General features: G+C 40.2%; 1 protein-coding gene across 1 annotated transcript in view; it reads right to left on the bottom strand.

The window, feature by feature from the left end:
- The window catches only part of LOC134443781 (fibronectin-like), a 270,346-nt gene that overhangs the window by 243,261 nt on the left and 12,903 nt on the right, over positions 1 to 14,182 (bottom strand). The window contains exon 2 of the mRNA XM_063193374.1: positions 13,170 to 13,235. Within this exon, the coding sequence (XP_063049444.1) occupies positions 13,170 to 13,235 (66 nt within the window). The remainder of the gene's footprint in view (positions 1 to 13,169; positions 13,236 to 14,182) is intronic.

The raw sequence follows: 14,182 nt of genomic DNA, 5'->3' as shown, positions 1-14,182 counted from the left end.
TACTTCTCGCCTGTTCATTGGCAGTTAAAGCCACGGGAACTTTCAGCGAACGTTCCATGAAAGAGAGGTGAGTAGGTGAGCAAGCGAGAAGCTAGTAAATAGCAGCGATGTGTGTGTACGGCCCTTTAGAATGCCAGAGGAGTTACAACTCGAAATGAATTCAGTTTCCAAAAAAAAAAAATATTACCGTCTGTTGTATCTCACTGAGTCGCAAATGCGTAATCGCAACACAATTACACAAACATTCAGCGAGAGTAGATATTGACAGTTTCAGTTTGACAATCATCCGGAATGTTTTGCAATTATGGCACAGGCAAGATTTTTGGAAGTTGTTTGTGTGTTCCATGTAATGCGTGAGGAAATGTAGGCTATGTCGGGCTGGTAGGCAACTCACACAATGTCTCGCTATGCTTCACCTCAAACAGTCTACCACTTATGAAAAAGCACTCAAACAAAACCTACCACGGCAGAGGGTTTAATGTTTTCAGCATGCAAACACTGTTCATATTAAGTAGGTCTGATTAAGCAGCAGGAGAAGTGACTGGAGCGCAGTCTGAAAGTGTCTGTCATCAAACGCTATGGTGACGTGCATACCCAAACTCCAAACCCATATTTTGAGAATAGATTAACGTGCAATGTTTTCTTTATCGCGCGATAAGAGTCTCACATTATCGCAGCACGTTAACGCTGATAACGGCCCACCACTACATGAAACCCAAGAATTATAGTGAAAAATGCTAATTACTCTGTGTACCACATTTACAATGAAAAATGTCTGTCTTTCAAACCAACATATTTGCTATGAGTATACAAGCCCATGTGTCTCGTTTCAGTGAACAGACCCCTCCAATAATAATGATACACATGCCTGTACTGAAGGTTTTGGAGGCTGGTTGACTTTGACAGCCATTGCTGAGTACAGTGGTGACGTTGACGATGTAATCTGCTGGGCTTTGTAGGCCAGTGATGGTGTACTGGCAGGAGTCTCTCTGGACGGTGTGCACGTCTTTCTTATTTTTGATGATTTCCAGCAGGTAAGACACCTGATCCACTTCAGCTGGTTTGGTCCAAGTCACACTGGCTTTGAGTGAATTTAAGTCCACGTTCACCTGGAGATTCTGTGGAGGGGGAACCACTGTAGGAGCAGAACATGTAGAAAGGAAACATTTTGATATAGAGCCGTGGAAAAAATTCTACCACTTAGAAATTATCAGTTTTTCTGTTTCTACTACTTAAAGGCATGTGTTTGAGTAAAATGAACAGTGTTGTTTCATTGTATATACTACAGAAGACATTTCCTCATAATTCTGAATGAAAATATTGTTATTCTTAGATTAATATCAGTGACATAAAGTTAAAATAACACAGAAGATGCAACGTTTGCATCATTGCATCATTTGTGTGATTTTGACCATTTGGGACTTTCTGCTATTAAATTCGCTGGTAACACTTTATAATAATGTTCCTTAGTAAAGACTCAGTAAATAATTAACTAATGATGAATAAAACATTAACAAATGTTTTTATTATTAACTAAGCTTTATTAATGCTTTATAAAATATCTACAAATGATATATTCAAGATTTTACACACCTTATAACAGACTATTTTATTCATTTACAAGCAACTTGTAAATGTTTGATGAATATGAAATATTAACATAACATTTCCTAGTCATTTACAAGCATTTGTTTACATTTCCTAATCATTTACAAACGTTTGTTAATGTTTTGTTCATCAATAGTTAATTATTTATTAAGTCTTTATAATGCTTTTTTGCATCCATTATTCTAAAGTGTTACCAATTCTCTAAATTACAATATTTAGGGCCCGAGCACCGAAGGGCTAGGCCCTATTGTTCTTGCAATGTTTTTTATTCATTTATTTTTTCGTTTTTATTAGGGCCCGAGCACCGAAGTCGCGAGGCCCTATTGTTCTTGCAATGTTTTTTTTTTAATTATTATTATTTTTCTTCTCCCCGCACGTCGAGCCCGTTTTGAGGGGGTTGCCATGCGTAACTTTGAACGAAACAAGGTACAGGTGTTGGGTATCATGACCTGAAGGACTCCAAAAAAGCTCCGCCTCTAAATCGACCCACGGCTCAGTAGCGCCCCCCTAAAGGCCAATTTATACTTATTGGCGCTGACGGTTGCAGAGCCTGTCGTCGCGTGCCTCAAGAAAATCCTGACTACACTTCAAATTGTTGCGCAGGTCGCAGAGACAAGGCGCTGTGATTGGTCGTGTCGCTACTTCCTTGTTCTCGTGGCGGCACAGTTCTCCGGTCGTTTACAAGAGCCAAACTGTCAATATTCTGTGAAATACGAACGTTTCCTTTCTAGTGTGTGTAAATAAATGAAGCTACAATGACTGAATTAGTAAGTAACAAACAAACAATACATCAGTTTAGCACTCGCAGCACAATGCCTGCAGTCTGACTACTGTACTGTAGCCTTGTAGCTATGTAGCCAAATGTGGCTAACGACATGAGACCTCGTGCGCAGATCTATAACATCAACAGTGGTTAGCGACCAGAATCAACGGGCGCCGTTGCTGAACTATAATCTGCCCTTAAGTCCTGCGCCTATGGGCCGGGACTGGCATAAAGTTGAAGGTATAGACTCATTTTTTTTGGGTGTGTATCTCACGAAGACAAACAAAAAAGTCTACTGGATGCCATGGCCACACCCAACAGGAAGTGAGGTAATTTGACTTGAAGTTCAACTTTTGACATACCACTGATTCTTGAGAAAGTGGCTAAAACAGGTTGTAAAATCTTGAAAGAAAAAAACGAAGAGAATTACAAAATAATATGGTATATCCTCGTAGACAAAGGTCTTGGCTTTTCAGAAATGCACAAGGCCAATCTCCTCATTTTTATTTTTTTTTCAGGAATCAGGTTTTTCTCCTATCATACCTTGTTTTTGTCAACACCATCAGACACAATTAAAAGCAATAAAAAGTGTATTGATTTGGTTGCATATGTATCTGGATTTTGTAAGTGATTATGTGTTTTTTGGTTCACACATACGCCTTTACATGTTGAAAATTCACTTTCATTCTATTTTAATACTGTTTCATGTGTTCTAATTTAAAAATATGTGCTGTCAGACAATGCTTACTTAAAACAATTTTTTATAATTTCACAAATATCCATGTAGGCTTAAATTTGCTATTACCTTGAAAATGCAACAACTCCAAAGGAAAATTTTGTGAGCACATTCATTTAAAATGTCCAAAACTCCTTCTTACGGTGGTGACTTAAGAACTGACGGTGGTGACAGTAATCTGAGGGTGGTGAAAGTGACCTAATTATTACCTACATTTAGCAAAATAAATAGCCCTCTCAAGTCAATGACATCTAGCATAAACACTTTATTTTTGTGTGTGCACAGTATGTTTGTGCGTGTGTTTTTTCTTCAATTGTTAGATACTTTAGGAAGTAGGCCTAGATTATTGAAAATGTGGCATAAACAGGTTTTAAGTTGTTCAAATCCAAAATATAGAGGTGTATTATCATAGATGAAGGTCTTGGCTGTGCAGTGAATGTATTGGCCAAGCTCCCCATGTTTTACATTTTTCATAAAATGGGCTCCTTCTTGGTTTTGTCAACCGTGTCAGACAGAATTAGAAGTAAAAAAATATGTTTACTGTATTTAAGTGAATTACTTTTACAATTCAACATAATTGTAGATACTTATTGGCAGCATATTCTTAAAACTTGTCAAAAACATGTAAAACACATGCTTTTTTGTGAACTACATCCGATGTCACCACCGTCAGGTTTTGTGACCAAAAAACCCTCCAAATGCACCTCAGTGGAGGCTAGAGTATAAGTTTGGGTAACAATTATTACTAACATGTCTGGTAATGTTTAATTAACCAGCATAATTTAGTAAAATATGGAACAAGATGATGAGCGGAACAAAATCTGACATCTGACGGTGTGAGACAAAAAAACACTCTTTTATATATTATGCATTTTTTGCTTAGGGGCTTTATGCCGCTTCTGAAAAAGTATATATAATTAACATTAATGTAACATAATACTATTAAAACCCCCAACGGTGTTGACAGTTTATGGTTGGGACAGTACCAGTGTCCAAACAAATTAACAAATTGAGGAGAAAATAGTAAACTTACAGGAGCTTCAGTGATGGTGAAGTATTCAGTAGAGCTAAAGGTTTGAAAAGGGGTCCTAAGTAATGACAATGACCTTGTGCATACCTGATTTTATTGTCTTTTTAAAAAAAATCTGACGGTGGTGACTAATATGCTGGACACACTTTGAGCAATCAGAAAATAGTAGTAAATATTGCTTTACACGCACTATGTGCATATCTGCAGAACCACTTCAATATGGACTTTCTCATCGTGGTGATATTATTCAATAATATCAGTGATTTTTGTATTTTAAGTCAATTGAAATGATGTCTGTCCTTGGGACAGCTGTTTTTACAGGGTGTGGGCAGGTTTATAGGCATGAAAAGTAATGAAATTACACTTAAATATTTCAAACGACTGTACGTTTGTGTAACAGACCCCTGGGTCTTTACCTGGATTCATTTTGTTCATGAAAATGTAGTTTATTTTCAACAGAATTGGCAGTTTATTGCTGAGACATGTTTTAACCACTCAAGAATCAGTGATACAACAACATTTGCCATATAAAGGTTTTTGATGTACTCCTTATGATCCGTACACCCGATCCGTTTCATGTCAATCTGTATATGATCTTAAGACATGACCGAAGAAAAACATCAGACGAATTTTCAACATGCTGTACGAAAACAAGATGGCCGCTTGATGAATTTTGATGAATAAAAATGCAGAAAATGTGCCACCGTCGAGCCCTTTCTTTGAAAGTTACTCTGCACAGTTCTTCAGTATGGTGCTACAAGAAACCCGAAAATTCTAATTTCTTGGAATTTGCCTCAATATTGGTCCCTTATAAGAAATGTAAAAAAAAAAAAAAAAAAAATTTGTTAAGGTCACTGAGATATTTAATGCATCATATATGATGCATCAGGCTTTAAATAAATGACCAGGCCAATTTCATGACCATTGAAAAATGACTTTTAATGCATTTACAACTTTTTTTTATTTAAAAAAGTTGTCAGACAATTTAATTTGAGGATTATCTTTAAATATTTAGTGAGATCCTGCCATTTTTTTTTAGCCTATCCTTGTTTTAGCAGGACCATATTTTACATTTCCCACAGCCTGGTTGGGTAATTTTTTTAAATCTATGTAAAAACATAGCTGATCGAATGCTTAACAACCTATTTATGAGTGTAATATAGATCATTATTCATTTTTTTATGTGGAATTTGAATATATGGGTCCATTACTACAATTGGACCATTTCTCCATTCACTGTGGAAGACATCATGCTTTATACCAGTACCCAAAAAGCCACACCCAAAAGAACTAAATGACTACAGACCTGTTGCCCTCACCTCAAAACTCATGAAAACCTCTGAACATGTGCTGCTGATTAACCATCTCAAGCCACAGGTCTGCCATGCACTGGATCCCCTCCAGTTTGCCTACCAGAACAGTGTGGGAGTAGAGGATGCTCTCTTGTATCTTCTACATAGGGTACACTCTCACCTGGACAAAGGAGGCAGCTGAACACCACCAAAACAAAGGAAATGGTGGTTGATTTCCGGCGAACAACCCCACCCCTTGCGCCTGTCTCTATTGAGAGGGAGACAGTGGAGACAGTCTGCACCTACAAATATCTGGGGGTACATCTGGATAGTAAACTGGACTGCAAAAGTGGAGAAGACATGCTCACACTATCGCCTAAATAGGCTACTTAACAATTCTTAACTGGGTGCTGAATCCACCCCGCAACTTCTACAAAAAGAACCCAACATTTACGTGACTTCTTTCTTGGTAAAATCAGACCTCTCCAAAAAGCCCTCTCATTTCATGTCACGAGTTCCCAGTGGAAATTTTCTGTGTCATAATTGTATATATTGCTATGCCATGATGAAAGGTGATAGTTTCAAGCACACAGTAACAGATAAAATGATACGGGTCAGAGGCAGGATCACATGCAACACCAAGTATGTGGTGTATTTACTTAAATGCCCCTGTGATCTCTATTATGTAGGCAAGACCAAGCGTGAATTAAAAACTAGAATCTGTGAAAACAAGAGTTCCATTCGCAATCATGATGAGAAGTCAGCGGTGGCCAGGCACTTCAATGCGGCAAAACATGAAGCGAGACAATTGCAATACATGGGCATTGAGGTTGTGCAAACGCCACGTAGGGGTGGTGAGAGAGAGAAGTTGTTATTACAGAGAGAAGCTTATTGGATTCACCAGCTCGATACACTTATTCCAAAAGGCATGAATGAGGAATTGGTTCTGAGTTGTTTCTTGTAAGATGTGTTTGTGTTACTGGCTAAATATTTTGTAAATAGGAGTAACATAGTATGACTCTATGGGCTATAGATCGTTTGGTTAGAAGAATGGCATTATGAAGTTTTTTGTTTTTGTTTTTCAATTATTTATGTATTTAATATTACTTTTCCATTCTGGGATATTTGGCATCAGATTTTGTAACACATTGTGGTTTGATTTCACTCCCCCTAGGGGAAGTAATATGTAACCTGGTTTGGGTGTCAATCTTGGGGTCACAGGTGTTCACCCTATTTTAGGGCACACCTAGCACCTATGGGTGCATACGCCATTACACGCTGAAGAAGGGCTCTGCCCGAAACGTTCGTGGGCGAATAAACAAAGAAGAAATCTGAAGAGTGCTGTCCTTCGTTTCATTTATTAGTAAACTGGACTGGTCAGTTAATTCACATGCAGTCTACAAGAAAGGACAGAGCAGGCTTTACCTTCTGAGGAAGCTAAAATCATTAATGTCTGCAACAGCCTCCTCCAGATGTTTTAGCAGTCTGTCATGGCTAGTGTACTGTGTCATGCTGTGGCATGCTGGGGCAGGAGCATTAGGAATAGGGATGCTGGACGTCTGGACAAGCTAGTGAGGGAAGCAGGCTCTGTTGTTGGTACAGAACTGGAGGCTCTTACTACCATAGCTGAAAGGAGGACACTGAGCAGATTGGACTCTATAATGGACAATGGCCTTCACCACTTGCACTCAGTCTTTGCCAACCAGAGAAGTCTGTTCAGCCACAGATTCCGTGCCATTCCCTGCAAGACTGACACGCTGCTTAAATCCTTTGTCCCCAAGGCCATCCAGCTATTTAACTCAACAACTCAGAAGAACACAATGAAAGAGATTGTTATTGGTGACTGGACCGCATAAATCCCCCTCCACTCCACCCCGACATGCCCCCCTTCCATCCCCCTCCCACCCCTCCTTCAACAATCAGTAACAACTATTGCAATGAGAGACTTTTATATCTGAATGTTTAATGTGAAATAATCAATTTTTTTTGTATGTATGCTACTAGACACCTATATTTCCTTAGGGATTAATAAATATTACTCTACTCTACGTCAATGCATTTTTTACAAGATCATAATTTCGACATTTTGCATTACATTTTCAAAATTGCAAGTAAAACCTAGCCTGGTGAGCCAGACCCGTACAGCAAAAAGCTGTACAAGGGTCTGGGCGAGCTCGGAGAGAGTGTGGGCGGGATAAACGGTTGTCTATCAAAATGCCTTGGCACTCAACGCCACGCAATAGGATGGAATAGGAACAACCAATCACCACACAGTTCTGTGTAACGTCACAGCTGTCTTTCAGAATGTACACGCGACACGCCCCTTTGTAGGTGAAGCGGCAACTTCGTGTCTTCATAGGAATGAATGCGTGTGATCACCGCAGACACAAACAAGTTTCCAAATAAATCGTGTTTTCACTTACACAGTTTAAAAATGCCTCGTTTTCAACCACATGGCCCTCCTTGATCAACATGTGAAATGTTGAGCAATTTGGGCCTTCTTAAATGGTTATATTTATGATTGTTGTCAACATGGCATGTTCGGTGTTAGCTAGCTAGGTGTATCTGGGTGTGTGTCTCAATGAGACAAACTTTTCTCTATGACTGAAATGCCAACCTGATATAGCGCCACCATGAGGTCGGCACAGGAACTGCAGGAAAAGTGGAATTCTTTACTATCTTTCAAATCTTGTGAACCGAAGGTCGTTCCATTTTTGTTTTGGGGACGTCATAGCAACATGCCAGTCATGGTAATGCTAATTTGATAATGCTAACAATGGTAATTTGGTTTTCTTCAATATCTCATGAACCAAATGTCGTAGAGACTCCATTTTTGTTTTGGGGAGGTCATAACAGCATGCCAGTCATGTTAATGCTTCTTCAATATCTCGTGAACCGAACGTCGTAGAGACTCCAATTTTGTTTTGGGGAGGTCATAGCAAAATGCCAGTTATGTTAATGCTAATACCTAACGCTAATAAATGATAATTAGCTTTTCTTCAATATCTCGTGAACCGAACGTCGTATAGACTCCATTTTTGTGTTAGGGAGGTCATAGCAACATGCCAATCATGCTAATGCTATTTTATTAACTCTAACAATGCAAGTTTGTTTTTAGATGCGTCCAGCATCTCTATAACAGGGTCTGTCTGTCCGTCCGTCCGTCTGAAACGCTTTCATTAAATTGTTGTCCGTCTGAAACGCTTTCTTTAAATTGTTCCTTCCTGTGGCCACAAGGCGGCAGACTTGCCATTTTGGACCGGAGCGAATGCGTGCAAGCATAGCCTTTCTATACTAAACCGGATGCTAACGTTGGCGAAAAGTAGCCTAGCCACAGGCTAACTGACAAACGTGAGGCCAACAACTCAGCCGATCGTGATGTACGCCACAAATAGACCAATCGACCTCATATTTAGACACTACAATGTTGATTTCTGCCTTCGATTTTCATCAGTTAAGAAATCTATCGTCGGATTAACACATTATTAAGGTAGTAAAGCGAGTTGCCGCCATGTTTGTTTTCCAGAATCACCCGGGTAGAGAGCTCATGTGCAGCATTCTGGGTAATTGAGTTTCATGTTATTAATGTACAAAACAGTGAGTTTAAAAAATCAAACCAACTGCCATTTGGAAGGGCAATGGTGCTTTTCGTTGCGCTCAGAGAGAGTACAGGAGAGAACGCGTCTTTCGTAATTGCTTTGCAGTCGTGTGCATTTGATAAACTCTGGCACGGAAGTTCACTGCTTTGTGCCTTGACGGTGAAGCTGGTATTGAAAAAAAGTCCATAATTCACCCAAACGGTTTTATTTATTTATTATTTGTCGATGTTTAGATTCTTTCCCACATGCACATAATGCTGAAATGGCGTGATACTAAAGGTTGTTAGGCCTAATAAATGTCTGGTAATTTGTAATGTAGCCTACTTCATCTAGGCTATGTGAAATTTCAAATCATAGCCTATGGTTCTTTTCCAAATCCAAGAATGATGATAAGCTTATTATACCCTAAACTGCAAAAAATAAAGCCATGTCTCGCCATTTTGCTGCCTTGCTGCCTGCCACAATATTTGGAGTGTCCATGATGACCAATAAACAAAAAGTACATCCTCGGGGGGCGTTGACAGGCTAGGAGGAGGCCAGGGGGGCGTTTGGGGGGGGAAATGGCATAGTTGGAACTGGCATAGAGGGACGCATCTGTTGTCCGCCTGTCGGCCTTGTTCTTCAATATCTCATGAACGGAATGTCGTAGAGACTAAATAGCAACATGCCTGTCAAGTTGTCAGTTTTGTTTTGGTTTTTGTTTGTTTTTTTCAGTTTGTCTGGTTTAAGTTCTGTGCATTATTTATCCCCAACTTAAATGTGCAAAAAGCAATTGTTCTGTGCAAATGCATGTATTCAATCTGTGCAAAGATGCTATAAAACAATAAATATTTATGAAAAAATACATATTTACAAAAATAGTTGCTATGTTAATACTGAAAACAGAATAAATATTGCATTTAGGATTTGAAGAAACATAATGCATAAAAATGCCTACATCTTAAATTTACCAGAAATTGACCAAAATGAACACAAGCAATCCCACTATAAAACATGAAGCGCCCGTGCCTTACTGGATACGAGGGCTTTTGAGATTACAATCAATGTACTAAAATCACTAAGACTGCAGGAAAATGATTAAATGTGCCCAGGTCCTTTAACTTAAAGTTACATTGCAACTGAAGACCAATATTAAGCACTACCATTTACATCAGCAAATCACCCCAAACTACAAAACATTGAGCGCACTTAAAACGCTTTAAATCACATCAAAGATAAGCGCTTATACCGGCTGCCACTCCAGGTTTTCAGTGACATGTAATGCACAGTGGATATTTGAGAGCACAGCAAAATTTTGCGTTCGACTCTCCAGTTTTCTTACAAACTGAACGCAAACTGACTTAATTAAACCACCTGTGCGCTCAGTTTGCCGCGTAGCCAAATCAGCCGAATCATTGACAGCTGACGCTTATCAGTCAGCTCACGCTTCTTTCAATTAGCTCACGTTTTACCGCAGCTCAGACATCACCCATTTTTTTCTATTTTTTTCTCCCGTGTGTTTTTTTTCAGTGAAACTTAAAACAATCAGCGCAGACCTAGTCTGTCGCGACAATGCCAGTCATGCTAACATTAATTATTAGCACTAATTAATGCTAATTTGATTTTCTTCAATATCTCGTGAACCGAACGTCTTAGGGACTCCATTTTTGTTTTGGGAAGGTCATAGCAACATGCCAGTCATGCTAATGTTATTTTTTAGCACTTATTAATGCTAATTTGTTTTTCTTCATTATCTCATGAACCGAATGTCGTAGAGACTCCATTTTTGTTTTGGGGAGGTCATAACAGCATGCCAATCATGCCTATTCAAAATGTTATTGCTTACGCTAACGCTAGTACAGAAGTGCTCGAACTGGCATGTAGTTCAAGCTACCACATTCATTTGTGGTGGTAAAACTGTGTGGGAAAGTGGTAAAGATGTGATTGGATTGGGGGCTCAAGCCATAGGTGGGCCCTTAATCGCCGCTTGCGGCTTTAATTTCATTTGAAATTCGGAGGAAATGTTGTCAGTAATAGTAATACGTACTGTATATAGAGTGAAACAACGATGTTAATTTTACTCAAACACATGTCTATAAGTGGTAAATCACTAAATAATTTCCAAGTAAGCTCTTATTTTTTTCCACGGCAGTATGTTGGTGTGTACATTATGTAACAATTAGCATAGGCCAGTGATGCTGTACAAAATTGTATGATCGAGTCTCTAGGAAAATTGGCAATTCCGCAGGGTATTGATTCCAGTTTTTCTTTTCATATCCATTACATTTACCGTACAAGACCTTTACTAGAACTTTGAACACAGATTTTATCTGCCTTACTCACCGACAGAGTTATTTGTTTGCCGAGTGGTATAAAAGCCCCCATGCCTCACCTGTGTAAAGAGCCCCATCTACAGCTGTGCTCTGGCAGCCATCTTGGCTAAGGGTGGTCACAGTGAAGTGGTACTTCTCTCCTGCAGTCAGCTCTGTCACCTCTAAACTTGTACCTGTCACTGGAAAGCTGCGATGCTTTTGACCCCCTGTCCAAGTAACCTTAAAGGTGCAGTGATCAGGAGCGCCCTCTGGAGGTGACCAGCGTAATGACACTGAGTCTGGCTGCACTGACACAATCTTGATCTGCCCAGGAGGAGGAACACCTACAGGAAAATGCCAAGGGGGCAGTAAATGTCATTAACAGCTCAAGGAAGGACAATGTAGCAGCACCAGAGATTTCAACATGCTTCACACCAATCAGTACACGAAACACATACATGTTCTACCAAATATAAAACATGATGTACCTTCTTTCATAGAAGACTTTGAGGAGGTCTTTACAGGAGTCTGTATTAACACAAAATAAACAAATCTTCATGAATATTAATAAGGTTATAACACAGTATGCTAACCAGGGGGGCATGTTTCTTTCTGTCAGGTGTGGTGTTTTCAAAGGACCTCCCAGGCAGTTTGTATATTTCCAAAAAAGCTTCGCAGTTGGATTTCCTGGGAGCTGCCCCGAGTATCTTCCTGAATATCCACGCTGTAATGTAAATTATACTCTTGTGATACGCAATACTTTGAGGCTAATTGAACTCAATGCCATTAGTTCAGGTTTTGCAAGTGGGGTTTCCTATCCCCAGACTGTGGAAGTGGTCAAGAACGTCCATTCACAATGAAAAATGAAAATTCACACAATGGAAATTCACAATGGTCAATATCTTTTTCTTTAACTGCTTTAAGCTATGTGTATAGCCAATTGGTTTATCGCAAAGTGCTCAGCTTAGCTGCCATATGTCTCACACAACGCACACACATTATACTGTGCTTCATGGGACGTAAAACCTCACTCTCAGCCTTTGATGTTCTTAGTATTGAGCACTCTGAACAGTTCCATAGTCTCTGTGTGTAGAGGAACTCATTCACCTCTTCGATGACATCATGTCCTGTGTGATCGTGAAGTAAGCAGCGTGAGCAGATTGCTGATTGGTCGGTTCTGCAGTAGAACTCCAGCTCTTTGTGATGCTGTGGGCAGAGGCTGTGGTGATGAAGATCCTGTAGTTCGTGGTGTTCCAGGTCTGGAGATGTGTGGTGGTCCTTCACATGGACCTCACAGTAGGAGGCCATGCAGGTCAGACAGCGCTTCACTGCATGTTCATTGCAGACATCACACTGCACTTGTCCAGAGGATACGCTGTAGGAGAGAAGACAGTGGGCATTTCTCAAAACCTAGTGCAGTGCACTTCCAAGTGTATCAGCCTAATTAGTCACGCCCATTGATAGGTAGGATACTCTTTATTAGTCACACCCAGTGATTGGATATTCCGTAGAGTTCACCAAAGAGCATCCAATCACTGGGCGAGACAAATTAGGCTGATACACTTGGAAGTGTGCACACTAGGTTTTGAGAAATGCCCAGTGTGTCCTCTTGGTTAGTTGACTTCTGCTACATTCTAATTAGGATGTTGTTGCCATTTCAGGCCTTGAGGAAACGAGCCCTGAAGGATCAGGCACTCCAACGACCTGAACAACTGCAACACTGATACATTACAACACTGATACATGAACTATAGCCTTAAGTTCGGTAGCTTCTAGGTTAAGCCACTGCATGCTAGTTGCTACAGATATTCAGTGATGTGTTGTAAGGCTGTAAGGGCTAACATACATACCTCCAGGAGGACAGAGATGGAGGACAACCAGAAGCCTGAGATGGAGCGTAGCCAGAGTCCATGGCCCTGCAGTTGATGGAGTCAAACAATAGAGGAAACAAGACACACATGCTAGTGCACAAGGGACCATCTAAACATACACTATATATACATAGGTTTCTTGTATACAAACATTTATGTCTGCGTGTGTAACAGAGGCCAACTAGCAGAGTGTGGCGTGGAACGTTAGTAAAACCTCCCTCCCAAAGCCTCATACAGTTGCCTCGCACGCCATCCTGCGTACTTCCGCCAAGAGACTGTGCTCCGTACTGGTCTGGGGGTTGTTTTCTGGGGAGCGATTTCAGCTATAGGATCTTGCTGGCCAATCCTCCCCAGAAAACAGCCAATAAGCGAATAAGCACCCCACGTGGGGGAGGTTGCTCTTGACGATGACGTAAACGTCTGCGCCAATGGCTCTGGTCTGCGCTATATTGTTGTTGAGTAACTGTCGGCGATTGGGTGAGAGCTGTCCAATCATTTCAAACTATAACTGAGTGTAAACTTCCCGCTTCCTGCAATCGCATCAGATCACAGGAGCGTAGATGTTCCCCGGGTCGTAAGTTCCCCTGTCTTTGTATGGTACTTGGGAACTTAGGACACTTTTTCTAAAAAAGGGTTCTATGTTCCCCGCATTGTATGTTTCCGTAAACCTAACCTGTCAGTAATGCAGTGTTTCTGAGTTGTACATTTGTTGTAAAAAAATATCCTTACCTTATCCTAACCTATCAGAGGTGCAACAACAACAAAAAGGGTCCTAAGTTCCCCTATTGAGGGGAACATAGGACCTGGGGAACATAGGGATGACCCCCAGATCACATAACCCCCAGACCATGAATACGAAATTAAATGAAACATATCCTCCTGGTACAATTGAATTGGCATTAGAGAATAAACTGTCACACATAGTGAACCAGGCTATCAAAATTACTGGCTCACCTCAACCCTCCCTATCTGGGCTGTACAGATCATAGAGG

The sequence above is a fragment of the Engraulis encrasicolus genome, unplaced genomic scaffold, assembly GCF_034702125.1.
Source record: "Engraulis encrasicolus isolate BLACKSEA-1 unplaced genomic scaffold, IST_EnEncr_1.0 scaffold_36_np1212, whole genome shotgun sequence".
Taxonomy (NCBI): domain Eukaryota; kingdom Metazoa; phylum Chordata; class Actinopteri; order Clupeiformes; family Engraulidae; genus Engraulis; species Engraulis encrasicolus.
Note: the sequence above shows the minus strand (reverse complement) of the source record. Positions and strands in the feature narration are given on the sequence as shown.